Source organism: Phycodurus eques, chromosome 6 (genome assembly GCF_024500275.1).
Source record: "Phycodurus eques isolate BA_2022a chromosome 6, UOR_Pequ_1.1, whole genome shotgun sequence".
Lineage (NCBI taxonomy): Eukaryota > Metazoa > Chordata > Actinopteri > Syngnathiformes > Syngnathidae > Phycodurus > Phycodurus eques.
The window spans coordinates 28,083,732-28,100,340 of record NC_084530.1 but is presented as its reverse complement, the minus strand read 5'-3'; the positions used below and the strand labels follow the sequence as shown (position 1 = coordinate 28,100,340).

Genomic DNA, 16,609 nt, shown 5'->3' with positions numbered 1-16,609 from the left:
GAGGAGCGCTTGGAGCCCACTTGGACAAAGGCGGCACACTTGTTTTTCAGGAAGCAGCGGTGGAAGGAATAGTCACACGAGGATTTAAAACTCATCATTCAAGTCTCTTTACCTCTGATAGGCACAAAAAAAAAATAAAAAAAAATAAAAAAGCACAGAGCGATGGTGACTTCTCCGGTTTCACTGGTGGAGACTGGATTAATGAAGCCACCAGAAGCTTGTGTGCCTCTGAGTGTGCGAGAGCAAAATGGGAAATAAAAACCACCAGGGCTTCTTTTGGACCAAGTACTTTTTATGGTTATTTGATGACTTAAAACAAGTCAAATAGTTATGTGGCACTATTTAATATTGGGGATCAGGAGAAGTACTTTTTATTAACTGGTGCTTCTGACATGATTCTAATAATGCACTGATTAAAACAATACGCTTATCTAGTTGCACTAACAGCATCTACATCTAAGTCAAATTTCAGCTGTTTAGGACCCTTTTAAGGAAAATTCAAATAATTACTTTTTTAATTATTTGTGGAATTCTTTACAAAGTGTTTATTGTGTTTGTGGCTTTTTAGAATAACAGATTTAAGGATTAAGTATAATTTTGGAAAAAAGGTGCGCAGACGAGGCGGACTAGTGGTTAGCAAATTTGTCTGACAGTTCTGAGGTTGGGGGTTAGATTCCAAGCGCAGGACTTCCTGTGTAGACTTTGCATGTTCTCCCCGTGTTTGCGTGTGTTTTCTCCAGGTACTCTGGATCCCTCCCATATTCCAAAAAATATGCTTTTTAGGTTAAGTGAAGAGTCTAAATTATCCTTAGCTGTGAATAGTTGCTCTATGTGCCCTGCGTTTGGCTGGAAACCAGTCCATGGTGTATCCCGTAGTCAGCTGGGATAGGCTCACATGCCCACGACCCTAATGAGGATAAGGGGTATAGAGGGTGGCTGGATCGATGGACGAATGAATGGATTGATAGATGAGATGAGTGGCTAAACTGGTTATTTACGTTTACATTCAAATTGTCTGGAATTCCCCCATTACGTAAAGGCTTATTCAAACCCGATATATGCTCACTCTAACTTAAGCCACCCAAACAATAGAGCCAAGGGTCCTTGAAGCGCCTTATGGCTACATGCACTGTCTCAGCTACCACAAAACAGCTGTTGGGCTCAAGTTCCCACAAGTCTTAAAAGACCCCCACTTCACCACCTGCTACTGGGCAAGACAGTCTGGCCTGGACTACTTAATGATTCCCAGTCAGCTGGATAGACCAGGAGGTAGAAGAGGCAAAGGGGTGGGGGCTGGGTCTCTGGTACCAGGGTTGTTTGTGTGTGTTCAATAACCTTGAATCTATATGGTGGTTCCCTTTCAGCCTTTAAAGCTGTTGTGTTATGTTTGGATAGACTGTTGGAATATGAACACATACTCAAGGTTTTTCTTTTTTTAATTGTGTGTGTTGGGAAAAATAGGAACTCTACACAAAAGCTTGATATAAGCTGAACCGTGTGCGTGTGTGTTTGTGTGAGTTAGCTGGCTTGCAAGGCAGACACAGATCTGAGGCGACACAACTAGGTCAGGCTAGTTTTACTACAGCTGCACACCCATAACAGCAATGCGCCCGTTCGTGTGTGCACAAGTAGAAAGTGTTGGACAACCTGCGTAAAGCTGCTGCAATCTACAACCTTTTGAGTCATCACAACCTCATCTGGACAGGTCAGTGAAAGTGATGTCCCAACAACGTAGTCCAGAGATGCTGCAAAAACACTGTGGCTAATGCATTCGACCATATGAGCTTTACTGCTTAAGAACACAGGTTTTAAAATTTAGTGATGATTTAGCCTTGCTCCTCTTGTGTCAACAATGCCTGTATCCAAATTTAGCTGAGGGAAGCCTTTTACTTGAAAGCTGAGCTCAGACAGGAAATATGCAGCAGAGACGAGACAAATCCTAGGTCAGTTTGCCATAGAGAGTTGACGGTTGCTTGTTTACTAGATAGCTATAAAGAACAGGTGCCAAAAGTGTTATCACTACACAAGTGTTTTTGTACTAATGAAATAAATGAGCAGTAAATGATCACACAAAAGCACTGATTAAAAACAAGAAAGAGAGAAATGTAGTGGCAGCTCAAAGATGCAACAAATTCACTTCATCTTGGCAAAATTCATCTGATGTTCTGTACCTGTAATTCTCCAATGTTTATATTGAATATTTGTTCAAACATTAATATCCATGCAGCAGTAAAAGTACACTGCTGGTTGTTATAAGTACAAACGCTACTGATGCCGTCGTTTTCCAAAAATCTCCACTTCGGGGCCATATTCAAATGTTTAGAATCTTCCCCAATGTTGAGAAAATAAAACAAAAAAACAGCAATAGCAAAGACACACAAAAACTGAACAAATAATTTTTTTATACCGCACATGACAACCACGTTGAAATTTAAATGAAGAAAATTGAATTAGAATAAGTGCAGAGCTTTTAGAAAGTGTACAAACCTGAGTGTTGTTTGCCTGCAGTGAACTCTGCAGAGTCTGGGCTAGTGCTGCTGGTACTTGTAGAAGATGAAGAGTAAGGTAATGAAGGTGACAAAGAGGAAGAGGAGGGTGTGAGTGCACTGAAGGCTCCTGCAGGCAGCGGCTGGCCTCTCTTCAGTAGCTGCTTGTGCTCCTGCTGCCGGAAGCGCGGGGGCACTTCTCTGGGTGGGTAGCGAGTGCCGGCAGAGGACGTCAGGCACTGCGGCTGAGGGGCAACCGGAATCTGGAGCTGGCTACTGCAGGAGGCGCGCTTGTCATTTCCAGAAGAAAATGAGAAGGAGACGGGCAGCGTAGGGCTGGCAGGTTGGCGGTGACGGGGTGTGCCGGGACTGGGCTTAGTGGGAGCAGGCTCTGGCACTGAATGGATGCAATATACACCCACACACACAAACACATAGACAAGACACAGAAAGGAAGAAAGATATTAATTCAAGCGTTAGTTACTACAGATATTGAATTAACCTGGTCAGTACCAGAACCATAGTTTGCAATGTTTCCACAGTTTGTGGTACAATTCAGTTTGGCCTGCACGGAACAGTTCAGTACTGCCTTTCCATGGATACTGCTGATGGGATGATATAGCTGCATTAGCTACATGAATAGAATGATACTATCACCATTACCACAGTATAATTTGCCAATGAATTTAACAAAGAAGAGGAACGTGATCGTGCACAGTGTTGCGTGCTTATTATAATTGTTCAAATAGTGGCTTCCACTCTAAAACATTATGCCTCAATTAAAGGTTGGGATAATCATCTACATAAATACATGTTTTGAGTCATTCAGTATGACCTTGATTTTCTTTATTTGACAATACTATTAAAACTATTCCAACATACCAAGTTAGACAAAAGGCAAAAACAAGGCTTTGAATCGTCGATTGTCATACAGTGGTGTGGAAGTGTTTCCCCCTTTCTGTTTTTTTTTTTTTTTGCATGTTTGTCACACTTTGTTTCCCATCACCAAACAAATTTAAATATTGTGTCAAAGACAACACAAGTAAACACAAAATGCAGTTTTTAAATGTTTTTTATTATTCAAGGAGGGGGAGGGAAAAAAAAAACCTACATGGATGGCCCTATGTGAAAACGTAATTGCCCCCCTAAACCTAATAACTGGTTGGGCCACCCTTAGCAGCAACAACTGCAATCAAGTGTCATCCAACATCCAATGTCACGGCGCCGTGGAGGAATTTTGGCCCACTCATTTCTGCAGAATTGTTGCAATACACATTGGAGGGTTTTTGAGCATGAACCACCTTTTTAAGGTCATGCCACAGCATCTCAATAGGATTCAGGTCAGGACTTGGACAAGGCCACTCCAAAGTCTTCATTTTGTTTTTCTTCAGTCATTCAGAGGTGGACTTGCTGGTGTGTTTTAGATCATTGTCCTCCTGCAGAACCCAGGTTCGTTTCAGCTTGAGGTCACGAACAGATGGCCGGAAATTCTCCTTCAGGATCTTTTGGTAGACAGCAGATTTCATGGTTCCATTTAACAGAGCAAGTCTTCCAGGTCCTGAGATAGAAAAGCAGCCCCAGAACATCACATTACCAACACTATATTTTACTATTGGTATGATGCTATTTTTCTGAAAGGCGGTGTTACTTTTACCTCAGATATAATGGCAGAGTATTTTCCTATAAGTTTTGGAAATCATCAAGATTTCTTCTGGCAAAATTGAGACAAGCCTTAATGGTCTTTTTGCTCAGCAGTGGTTTTCGCCTTAGAACTCTGCCATGTGGGTCATTTTTGCCCAGTCTCTTTCTTATGGTGGAGTGATGAAAACTGACCTTAAATAAGGCAAATGAGGCCTGCAGTTCTTTGGATGTTGTTGTGAGGTCTTTTGTGACCTCCTGGATGAGTCGTCCCTGTGCTCTTGGGGTAATTCTGGTCGGCCGGCCACTCCTAGGAAAGTTCACCAATGTTCTATGTTTTCACCCTTTGTGGATAATGGCTCTCACTGTGGTTTGGTGGAGTCGCAAAGTTTTAGAAATGGCTTTATTACCTTTTCCACACTGACAGATCAATTACTTTCTTTCTCATTTGTTCCTGAATTTCTTTAGGTCTCGGCATGATGTCTAGCTTTTCAGGGTCTTTTGGTCATCTTCGTTTTGTCATGCAGGTCCTATTTAAGTGATTCCTTGATTGAGAACAGGTGTGGCAGTATCAGACCTGGGTGTGGCTAGAGAAATTGAACTCAGGTATGATGAACCAGTTATGTTTTGTGGGGGCAATAACCTTTTCACATAGGGCCATGTAGGTTTGGATTTCCCCCCCTCCCTTAATAAAAAAAAAAACAATTACAAAAAAACTACATTTTGTGTTTACTTGTGTTGTCATTGACTAATATTTAAATTTGTTTGATGATGGGAAACATTTAAATGTGACAAAAAAAATAAGAAACCAGGAAGGGGTCAAACACTTTTTCACACCACTGTAGTTGTGCATCCATGCTAATTCAGCTTTATGTGTCACCACCAAAGAAGATTAGGCTGTGCCAGTTCGTATCAGTACTATCTGCTTGTGTATACCGGCCATTTAAGCCAAGTGTCTCTTGCAGCTTCTTTGTTGATTGTGTTACCACCTCCCTAGCCAGTCACCTAAAAGAGCACTAATGTGAAACATGTCATTGCAGCTGCTGACAAAAACATTAAGGGAAACTGCCTGCTCTGAGGTGGAGAAACTCAGGAAGTTAAAGTGGATGATGTTTTCTACTTGATCTGCATTCAGTACTGTAAAATCTATATACTAGCAGTGGGCTGAAGCAGACTTGTGACATACAGCCAGCTGCAAAGAACAGTTTGTTGATCTGAGGGTAAACAGTCGATGAATAGTTGATAATGTTTTGTGTAGTCCCCAGACAGAAAAGACTATTCGACACGACAGCTGAGACTGCTTTCACTCAAGGGAGGAAAAGAATGTGCATGTGCTTACATGAAGGGAGAACGCCTTTGAAAACCAACACAGTGGAAAATATACATTAGTTCAGTCAAGTTCAAGTCTTTGACGTCATCTGAGAGCAGTAGCCACGCTAGAGGTTCAAGTGGAGAGTGCAGAGGCATTCATTGTGCCTGCCAAGACCTTTAATAAAAATAATAAATAATAAAAATACAGAAGCTCTCGCAACAAATACAATACTAGTCAAGATACAGAAGGAAGATTGGAGGAAGAGCAGCAACAACAAGGATACAGATATATCTAATGAAGATATACTTGATACACTGAGAGGGAAGACATGACATTTCCCCTGCTCTTCTGTTGGTTCCCTTCAATCTTTGTAGAACACATAAATATTCAGTGGGCATATGTTTGTTACCACCTCTCCCTCTCTGGGATTTTAAACCCACATGCAGAGAAAGTGAGCTTCTCCATTCCTGCCTCCAGCAGTATCTGGCTGGCTGTTGGCCTGGAACTGCAGACGCTGACGCACATCTCTGATTAAATTCTGCTCAGCCCGCCTGACACTCCCGCAGCCAATCAGGCCGCAGGATGGTGAACACATGCCACCCTGCCACCCTTCCTCTTCTTCCCCCATGTCTCTTGCATTTGCAACCACCTCCTCTACTGTTTTTCCATCACAGCTACTCCATAACCCACCTGCTCTCCCCCTCTCTCTTTCTCTATCTCTCCATCACCATTATTTCTGCCTCAGCCTGATCCTCCCTGCGCGACTCTCTCTCTTTCTCTCGCTCTCCGTGTCTTCATCCATTTTTATCCCACCCACTGCTCTGTGGTGGAGCAGACTGCATTGACGAAACAATAAACCGCACATTTCATAACTGAAATTTTTTTAAACATTTTTATCATGCCGGCTCTTTGATTCAATGTTGATCCAAAGAGCAGAGAAGTCTCCGGGACACAGTTTACAGTGTATCCTTATGTTAACTAAGTGAAATTGGGTGATTCCGGTCTGTTTGAAGCTGAGATGCCGATTCGGGGGCTGATTTAATTATTCCGGGACTACTTTAACTGAAAAGTTAATTCTGAGCTACCGAAAATAACTAGCGGAAGAGGAGGCCTTTACTACAGGTTTCTATATGCATGTCCTTTAATTCTTGGTTGTATAAAAAAAATGCAGTGAATTTAGCGCTGGAACCAACAGTTCCCTTCTTGTTTCCTCACCATCACATTATATAAGCCACTGCCTGAATAATTTAGCTAGGCAGACAAGTGCAAGGCTTTGGAGGAGTTGCAAAAATAAAAAGTTCTCTAAAGTAGTAAGCAATCCCTGATGTAAGATTGATGCATTTTATTTTTAAGTCATTCCATTGATTAAGATAATAGCTATACTCTGATTCATGATTCCACTTGACTTGAGCTGGTTTGTCTCAAGAACAAACTCCTGCTTTGCGCACCACTTTTATTTATTTTATTTTATTTTTTAAACATGTGAAGGTGTTTTCCATATAAACTATAATGGATTACAACCCCCGATATAATTTGTGGACTTGCCTGGAAGGCAGTATCTGTAAGAATGTACGCCCTTCTCCTGGATATTAGGTAGCCAGAATATGTAAACTGAAAAAATAGTACCTGCGAGAGTAACATCTCCCCTCTGCCCTAATAAAACAGAAGTATATTAAGCAAGATGTGTCTTTAATTTTGAGGAAGACATATCTTTTCTTAATTCATGAGGGCTGGGTAAGTGCTTTATAGAGGCTGAGCATCACATAAAAAGGCCACAAAGGGAAAAATTGAGGAGAGAACGGAAATCCCTCAGATAAGAGCATGTCTATGAAAGATTAAATAAGAAATGTGAAGAGTTCGCTCATTACACCACTTACTGCCAGTGAACGGGAGTGAGATTCCCTATAAATGAGATTCTGTTTAGTAAATTAAAGCGGCTACAAGCGTATTGAATCTGAACCACATTGAAGGAATAAAATCCTCTAGTTGAGTCTCTAACGGTGAAGATTCAACACAGGTATATTTTCCTGCACTCCCTTTGTTGATTTGGGTCATTGTCTTGTTTATTTTTGCAGCAGACTTGCAGAAATATTCATGCGCTGTGGGTGTCCTATGGCCCAAATCATAAATGAAGCTTTAATAAATTATGAAGCCGCAGCAGCCTTCGACTGGTGTCATGGAGTGCAACTAAACTACGAATATCAGCCTTTATGATCACAGATGTCTCAAATGTCTTGTTATATGTGGAGATTATGGTCATTTGCAGTCCAAATATTTCACAGGCGCTTCAAAGATTACCACGTTCGGTCAAGAGAACAAAATATAATTTGAAGTACTATCATGCAAATACGTTAAAACAGATAAATAATCAATTCAGCATACCGTATTTCTGTAACTGGTGGCCTGAGGGTGTTTATTTATGCAAATGCAGATTGAAGTCTATGTTTGTAGATACATTTTGGGAATAATAAAGTGATGTTTTTGTGCTTTGTTGGTGCTGTTTTGATTAGCAATGGACTTCAAATGGGCTCATCATTTATTTGTGGATGTCACATCTGACCCCCAATTGTGGCAGTGCCTCTAAGATGGGCAAAAATACGGTATTTGTTGATAAGAGCAAGAAACATTAACAACTGAATGGTCAAGTGCATGGCGACACAGCTTTAGAGGAAAGAGCAAGTGAACATAGAGGATGAAAGAAGAACGACATATTGCAGGGCACAGGGTGGCACGGAACCTCTGAAGTCTGTGATGTGCCAGGCAGTGCAGGTTCCCAAAGCTCTTCTGTCTATTGTCTGCAAAAGCACTTCATTATGCAGCCATGTTTGTAATAGTGGGGGATGGACAACATGTACAGGAATATACGCCCAGCACAATGGTGCCATCCCCCCAATATATATATATATATATATATATACTGTATATATATACTGTATTTGAGTGTGTATATGTGTATATACAGTATATATGTATGCATATGCACATACTGTCTATAAAATCGTTCACCATAAAAATTTCAACCTTGAAATTTCAACCTTAGGAAAGCTTTTTAAATCAAGGTTAAACCATTTCAGACTTACTATTTCATTGAACTTATACATATGTATGTCTACTGTGGTGAGGTTTTAGACACACATGGGGGTAGGAGTCTCTGAGGTCCCATCTGTCTGTATTAATAAAGTAAAAACTCCCTAACACGCTCACACCACATTAAGGCAAAAGCCTTGTCACCCCTCACCCTTCCTATAAAAAAGGCAGTTGCCATAGAGACTGATACTGTTGCCTCCTGCACCTCCATTTGCTTCTTGCGGCCTCATATGACCTTCTCCCATGCCATGCCTCCTCCATCCTCTCCGTATAATTAGTGCCCCGCAACCCCAAGCTCCATCTCCATACAAGGACGCCCATTTCTCTCTAGTGGGTCTCATTTGTTTACCTCTCCGACATATGGGGAATGGGAGCTATTGTGTTAAAGTGAGCTTCTGTGATAAACACAAAATTCTAAAGCGTGAGCCAAAGCGTCCAAACATTGTAGGAGTGCACACTGCATCGTTATCAGAGCAGAGTTTTTTATTTTTTTTTTAATGAATGTGAGTTGTTTGTCGTTCAAATATGAAAAGAGAGCTATGACTATTATTATTAGGTTACCATGCAACATTATTATACTACATGAGCTATAACAAAAATGCTGTCTTTTTAGAGCTGCTAATGCTCAGTTTTGACTTTTGCAAATTATCTGAGAAACAAAAATGTTGTTAGCGTCTTCAAATTTGGAGATAGATGCTTTTCATGATTTAGCTCCACACATGATTATTCAATTCAGAATCAGAATCATCTTTATTTGCCAAGTATGTCCAAAACACACAAGGAATTTGTCTCCGGTAGTTGGAGCCGCTCTAGTACAACAGACAGTCAATTTACAGAACACTTTGGAGACATAAAGACATTGACAAAAAACAATTGTGCAAAAAGATGCAGAGTCCTCTAGCACTTAGAGCAGTTCGAATGACTAATATTGCAATAGTCCGGTGCAATGAACATTGTGCAAAGGGCGCTGAGACTTCAAGGAGTGTATGCGGTTTAAAGTGACGAGTAGTGCGATCATCTGGGACAATGTTGGTTGTGCAAATGTTACAGATACTCCTCAATCAGTGTGCAAATGGGGCAGATGCTACTCTGGCATGAGTGGCCAGTATATACAAATAGTGCAGCATGGCGAGACAACTACAGTGAGTGCACGAGTAATACATCATTGGCCCCACAGAAATGTGACAACGAACTCAAGTCAAAAAATTGCCAGTTTATAACAGTTTATGGAATTTATCAGAAATATGTTGACATCATGTCACCATTTAACATGATTCTAATAAAACGGTTGGAAAAAAAGACAGATGATAGGAATCCAATGGTGCCGCAGGATGGGAAGTAGAGGAATAATATAGTTTGGAGAGCGCTGGCATTTCCTTCAATGTGGTCAAAGCCCGCGAGGCGTGAGAAGAAACAGACTGACAGCCTTTGAACCTTTTAAACTTGTATGCAAACATCTCGGCCCACGAACACGGGCGGAACTGTTAGTCGTAGTAGCTAAGCCACAACTTAAATAATCTGCCAGACTTTTGACATGGAGCGACCTCACTATGAGGAGGAGGAGGCAAGAGAAGATGATGGGGTAGGGAGGGTCCAGAGGCATCAAATGGCCTCTCTTGTCAGCAGCTTGAGAGTGTTTCTACCGTATGAATAGACAAAGAGCAACGCATTGTTTAGGTCTGTGTGGCCCTCTTGTTTCCTGTCGCACTGACCCCAGCCTCTCCCTTCATCTCTCTCTCTCCTCCGCCACTCCACATGCATGTGGGATGAGTACACAGCAGAGGGAGGGGGCCCCGGAAAAACAATTATGCTTGGCAGTCATAAATCCATGGGATGTAATTCGCAAGCAAATCACTATTAATTCTTTTGAGTGTTTATAAATGTGGCTAAGTGAAGAGAAGAGCGCTGTCGATGCTTAAATAAATTAGCTTCTAATTGGATTGTGATTCATGAAATTCCCTTGTTGTGTTGACACAATTAATAGCATAAGAAATTGCAAATTAATCCAAAACGGAAACATGCACTTCACTTGTGTTTATGTGCGTCTCTCGCTTTGATAATCATTAATGGTGCTATCATTGCATTAATGATGTTTCTCCCTGAATGAACTTAAACAACAGGAAGTAATGGCGTGTGTGTCGAAATGGAAGGTCACAAATCATGTTGTATACATTCCAGTAGAGCCTCTAAAGTTGAATGCCGTGGCAGTTGTACAATTCAGACTTGAAACAATATTTTGGGGGAAACTACAAAGTCACACAAAAGTTTAAAGTTGTAAACCACCGTCATATATGACGTTAGGTGGTAACTCAGTAATCAAAGAATTCTTTAGCATATCTTGTAAGACTTCAACTTGTATCAAAAGGATAAACTCCACAAGAGAATGTTTGTTACTTTGGCCTTTCTTGGGGTAGAACCATACTAGTAAAGCCAAAAAGGGAAAATGCAATGATGACCACAGAACAGGAAATAGACATGTCCTGCCTGCTCAGTAAAATGTGGCAAGGTTTACAGTAACTTGACAATAGTGTAAAGTTATAAAGTGAGTAAGGTGTAAAGCAATCTGCATTTAGGCAAAGAGTTGTAATCTCACTCTCCATGTTAATTACTGCTAAGGTACAATTTATGTTTTCTATATAGAATATACATCTATATTATGTTTCTATAGTACAATTTCTATATTTACAGTGGATAACTCATTTTTATACTTGTATAACTGTTAACCATGTTAAATTGTTTCTTAAGGAATTCTTTAAAGAACTGCCTCACCATGGGATACAGATTAATTAAATGTCCACTGTGTTCTTTTTGTCTTTCTGAATTGAAAAGAGTGGGATCAGCAAAAACTGCAAATGCGGGTTTTCTGACAATAGATGTATGGGAATGTGACACATGACATCGAGGTTCTACAGCAACTACTTCACAAATAGAATTTTGCTTAAGTAATGCATTTGCATAACTGTGATTCCTGGCAGGTTACGAGCATGCTATGTCCAAATAATTCTTGCAAATCCACTACATAAAGCATTTGCTTGGAACTACTTAATATGGAGAGGAGCAGAGAGTACTGGTATATCTTTTAATGCTGTATCTTTGAATAAGTGACACAAGGTTTGAAAAACCTCACGTTCTCCTGATTCTCATTCTCTATCTGTCCCAGAATGCTTTTGTCCAGGTTGGGGGTAATGTAAAACAGACTGACTTGATTGTGATTGCAGTGGTGGCATTGAGAGATTGCGATGGAGCTGCGTGTGTTCCTGGGCCTGAATAATCAGTGGAGGTAATGGGGAACCAGGACAAAGGAGGATGGGGCCCCTGTATCAGCGGTCCATACATGTGTGTGTGTGTGTGTGTGTGTGTGTGTGTGTGTGTGTGTGTGCGTGTGTCCGTGATGGGGGGTTGGAGAGGGGCAGTATGAGGCAGCCTGCTGGATGGAGCCCTATGCTGGTGCGAAGCTCTAAGCCTAATGGGGGGCAGAGAAGTTAATTCCACTGTGCTGGAGCTTTATCTCATTTTCATACATATGAACGCGTCCAGCCAAGATCGATTACCACAAACAAATTGAAATGCTTGAAGACCAAAAAGGCCTGCAGAGCGGTGAGCAGGAAAGACGGGATGGGGGGAGGTGATGTGAATCTATGTTGTCTATGAATTTCTGAATTTACCGATATGGATGGAAAGACACAAATCACCCCTGCATAATGATTGCTACCTTTCTATACACACACCTCTATTATTCAGCTCCATGCATGAAAACAACTTATTCCAGTCAATAATGCCTTCCTTCCAAGAGACATGAGAGATATGAGGCAATGAGCAAAATCACAAAGGTGGCTTATTGGGTGATTAGTCTCCAGAACAATCCTACTTTCTTGATGTTACTCTTCAAAGACACACCCAATGACTTTCTCATCCTCTAATTAAAAATATAAAATAAATGGCAATGCAAACCCTTTGACAGTCATATCTTCATTAAGTGTTGTTTGTCATATTTGAACAGCTCACTGCCTTATTGTGTTCTTCTAGATTTGCCATCTACCTCCCCCTAGCAGGGTTTCCCACATATACATGTATTTGTGGCGGGCCGCCACAAGTGAATTTTGGCAACCACTAATACATTTTGTCGCTATTTGTTCATCCTCGCTGTGAATGTAGCGTGTCTGTGGGTGGCGGTATGCATTACCTCCGCCAAGACGCGCAGCTTGGCCTGCCAGAGAAGAAGAAGGCTCAAGACGAAGCGGACTGCCAGCGCAACTCGTGAGGGACACGAACAGACGAAGGTAAGAATGAAGGGAAACAAGTAAAGCCAGAAATATGTCGCCAAACAAGTCCAGAAGTTCAAACAGGTTGAATTTATGATATATTAAGCCGTTAACGTAGCTAGAAGCTAAATGTGCATACACAGTAGTAACTCGCGCTATGTTTGTATTGCATGGAGGGGTTCTGCTCCTTAGTTGACGCAAATGACATGTTATTCACACAGATGACTATTGAAAATTATTTCAAGTGAATCACAAAAAAGCTTTTAGAGCAGGGGTGTCAAACTAATTTATTTAGCGGGCCACATTGTAGTTATGGCTTCCTTTGGCGGGCCGTTATGACTGCGAACCCATCTAAAATATTGATGGATAACTAGTTTTAAAATCAGAAGCCAATAAAACATTTTCAACTATTATTACATTTATTTGATAAAAGGTGATTGATAACATAAAATGCTTGCAATATCTCAACATTATACAGTAAAGACACCAATTTTGGTATTTTCAGAAGAAACATGAAGTCGACACGTGATTTGCTTTCGCCACATAAAATGATGTTGCGGGCCGGATCTGGGGGCCACCAGTTTGACACCTGTGCTGTAGAGTCTGCTCGTTCAGAAGCAACAGGTGAGACTCAGCACTTAACACAAGGCTGGTCCCAATTTATTTTCTCTTATGACTGCATCAGCAAACAATAAACACAACTACTGCATTTGACCCAGAGTGGCTCTGAATGCCTCATTTTAAGAAGTCATCATGGCAGTATGTGACACAATTTAGTAGCTGCATTATACTGTCTGTTATTAATAAGCGTGTGTTTTTTGTTGTTGTTCATTTGGTAATTTTATCATTGCCACGTTTTAGGGATGTTTTGTCGATTGTGCAGAATGCTAAATGCTCCAATGAAGAGTGCGAATGCTGCAAGAAGATTTAACATTCGTTACTTCTTTTGATTTCTTACTTATTTTAGTTCTTTCTGTATTTAAGTAAGCCATTATATTTTTATTGGAATTTCCTTTAAATTATTTGCTACTACAGTTTAGATTAATGTATTTGTATTCATAAAGGTTAGCGAATGTAATTTCTTATTGAATTTCTTATGTTAGTCGGTGTTTTATTAAAATTCAACATTCATTTCTTGTTGTTAAATTTACTTTATTATTAGCATCCAATAAAAGAAAAGTACAGTATTCTATTAAAATCCAAATCAACCTAAATCTAACTATTTTTTTGTTTGTATACATCGATGCGCAAAAAGAGATCTGCCTCCTTCCCCGAACGCCACTGTGGGGAAACACTGCTCTAGTCTGCGCAAACATCAGACTGATCCCTTTGCGACCTTCAAGCCTTTTCTCCGTCACTCCTTTCAGAAACACTGGATACACTTGTGGTATTACAGTATATAAAACCCAAATGGGGATCATTTGTTTTGAAAATGAATTAATAATAATAATAATAATGATTGTGTGACTATCAGGTCTAGTTCCAGCAGTGATCCAGAAGATCATATGGTATTGCATGTATTATAATTCAGTACCAAATATTGTGTCATCACCAACTAGTACTGAAATATATATATATATATATATATATATATATATATATATATATATATATATATAAATAATTTTAAAAAAGCAGCATTCCAAAAGCTGTTATTGTTGATATTCATACTGAACTGGAAGGAAAACATTTTTCAAATTCATACTTTTGATCAAGGCCTCCCTGAGGGCTATGTTATCTTTTTACACTGAACTTCCTTGGACTTATCACCGTTCGCCTGCTTGGAGGTAACGATTTGACTGTTTGAGATGTGTCACATGGGAGGAGTTTTAATATATGTGACCATATGTATTCCTTGCATTCATACAACCCCAATTCCAATTAAGTTGGGACGTTGTGTTAATCATAAATAAAAACAGAATACAATGATTTGAAAATCATGTTCAACCTATATTTCATTGAATACACTACAAAGACGAGATATTTAATGTTCAAACTGATAAACTTTATTGTTTTTAGCTAATAATCATGAACTTAGAATTTTATGGCTGCAACACATTCCAAAAAAGCTGGCACAGGGTCATGTTTACCACTGTGTTACATCACCTTTTCTTTTAACAACATTCAATAAACGAGGTGGAATTCTTTCCCATTCTTGCTTGATGTACAGCTTCAGCTGTTCAACAGTCCGGTGTCTCCGTTGTCGTATTTTACACTTAATACATAATGCGCTACACAATTTCAATGGGAGACAGGTCTGGACTGCAGACAGGCCAGTCTAGTACCCACACTCTTTTACTACAAAGCCACACTGTTGTAAAATGTGCAGAATGTGGTTTGGCATTGTCTTGCTGAAATAAGCAGGGGCGTCCATGAAAAAGACGGTGCTTGGATGGCAGCGTATGTTTCTCCAAAACCTGTATGTACCTTTAATGGTGCCTTCACAGACGTGTAAGTTACCCATGTTTATTGGCACTAACACAGCCCCATACCATTACAGATGCTGACTTTTGAACTTTGCGTCCATAACAGTCCGGATGGTTCTTTTCCTCTTTGGGCCGGAGGACACGACATCCACAATTTCCAAAAACAATTTGAAATGTGGACTCGTCGGACCACAGAACACTTTTCCACTTCGCATCAGTACATCTTAGATGAGCTCGGGCCCAGAGAAGCCGGCGGCGTTTCTGGGTGTTGTTGATAAATGGCTTTTGCTTTGCATAGTAGAGTTTCAAGTTGCACTTACGGATGTAGCGCCAAACTGTATTTTCTGAAGTGTTCTTGAGCCCATGTGGTGATATCCTTTACACATTGATGGCAGTTTTTGATGCAGTGCCGCCTGAGGGATCGAAGGTCATGGGCATTCAATGTTGGTTTTGCGGCCTTGCCGCTTACATGCTGTGATTTCTCCAGATTCTCTGAACCTTTTGATAATATTATGGAGCGTAGATGACGAAATCCCTAAATTCCTTGCAATTGTACGTTGAGGAACATTATCCTTAAACTGTTGGACTATTTTCTCACGCACTTGTTCACAAAGAGGTGAGCATCGCCCCATCTTTGCTTGTGAATGACTGAGCAATTCAGGGAAGCTCCTTTTATACCCAATCATGACACCTACATGTTCTCAATTAGCCTGTTCACCTGTGGGATGTTCCAAACAGGTGTTTGATGAGCATTCCTCAACTTGCCACCTGTCCCAGCTTTTTTGGAACATGTTGCAGCCATAAAATTCTAAGTTAATGATTATTAGCTAAAAACAATAAAGTTGATCAGTTTGAACATTAACTATACTGTCTTTGTAGTGTATTTAATTAAATATAGGTTGAACATGATTTGCAAATCATTGTATTCGGTTTTTATTTATGTTTAACACAACGTCCCCACTTCATTGGAATTGTACATTCACTATTGTAGTGATCAGAAAAGCAGGCAGAAAGGCTACTGAAAAGCACCCAAAAGTTGAGCTTGTCAAATTACAGGTATCAATAACGACAAAGTCTGGGTCTGTATATACACAATTGCGATTGTCAAAAATACTATTTAATCCATGTATGTACTGCACAGTATGCATTAATCCACTTTAACTTCTCCCTGAACCCAAAGAGAAACCCCCTTCTCAATTAAAAGCCCACACAAATACCTAGTCTATGTCTGTATTTAAATACAACACCAAGGGTAAGTGAGGACACTGTTTTTTGAACCTTCGTCCTGAGGCATTACACATAGCTGAATGCCTTTCTCCATGCTTCTCTCATTTGCCTTCACCACTTCTCCCCACCGCACCTTTGAGCCACAACACACAGTGTTCTGTCAGGATGCCC

The 16,609-nt window shown here is 40.3% G+C and overlaps 1 protein-coding gene across 3 annotated transcripts in view; it reads right to left on the bottom strand.

Moving 5' to 3' along the window:
- Positions 1-16,609, bottom strand: part of tnrc6c2 (trinucleotide repeat containing adaptor 6C2) — a 124,407-nt gene that overhangs the window by 14,883 nt on the left and 92,915 nt on the right. For all 3 annotated transcript variants that reach the window (XM_061679693.1, XM_061679695.1, XM_061679696.1), the window contains one exon: positions 2,488-2,883. In XM_061679693.1, the coding sequence (XP_061535677.1) occupies positions 2,488-2,883 (396 nt within the window). The remainder of the gene's footprint in view (positions 1-2,487; positions 2,884-16,609) is intronic.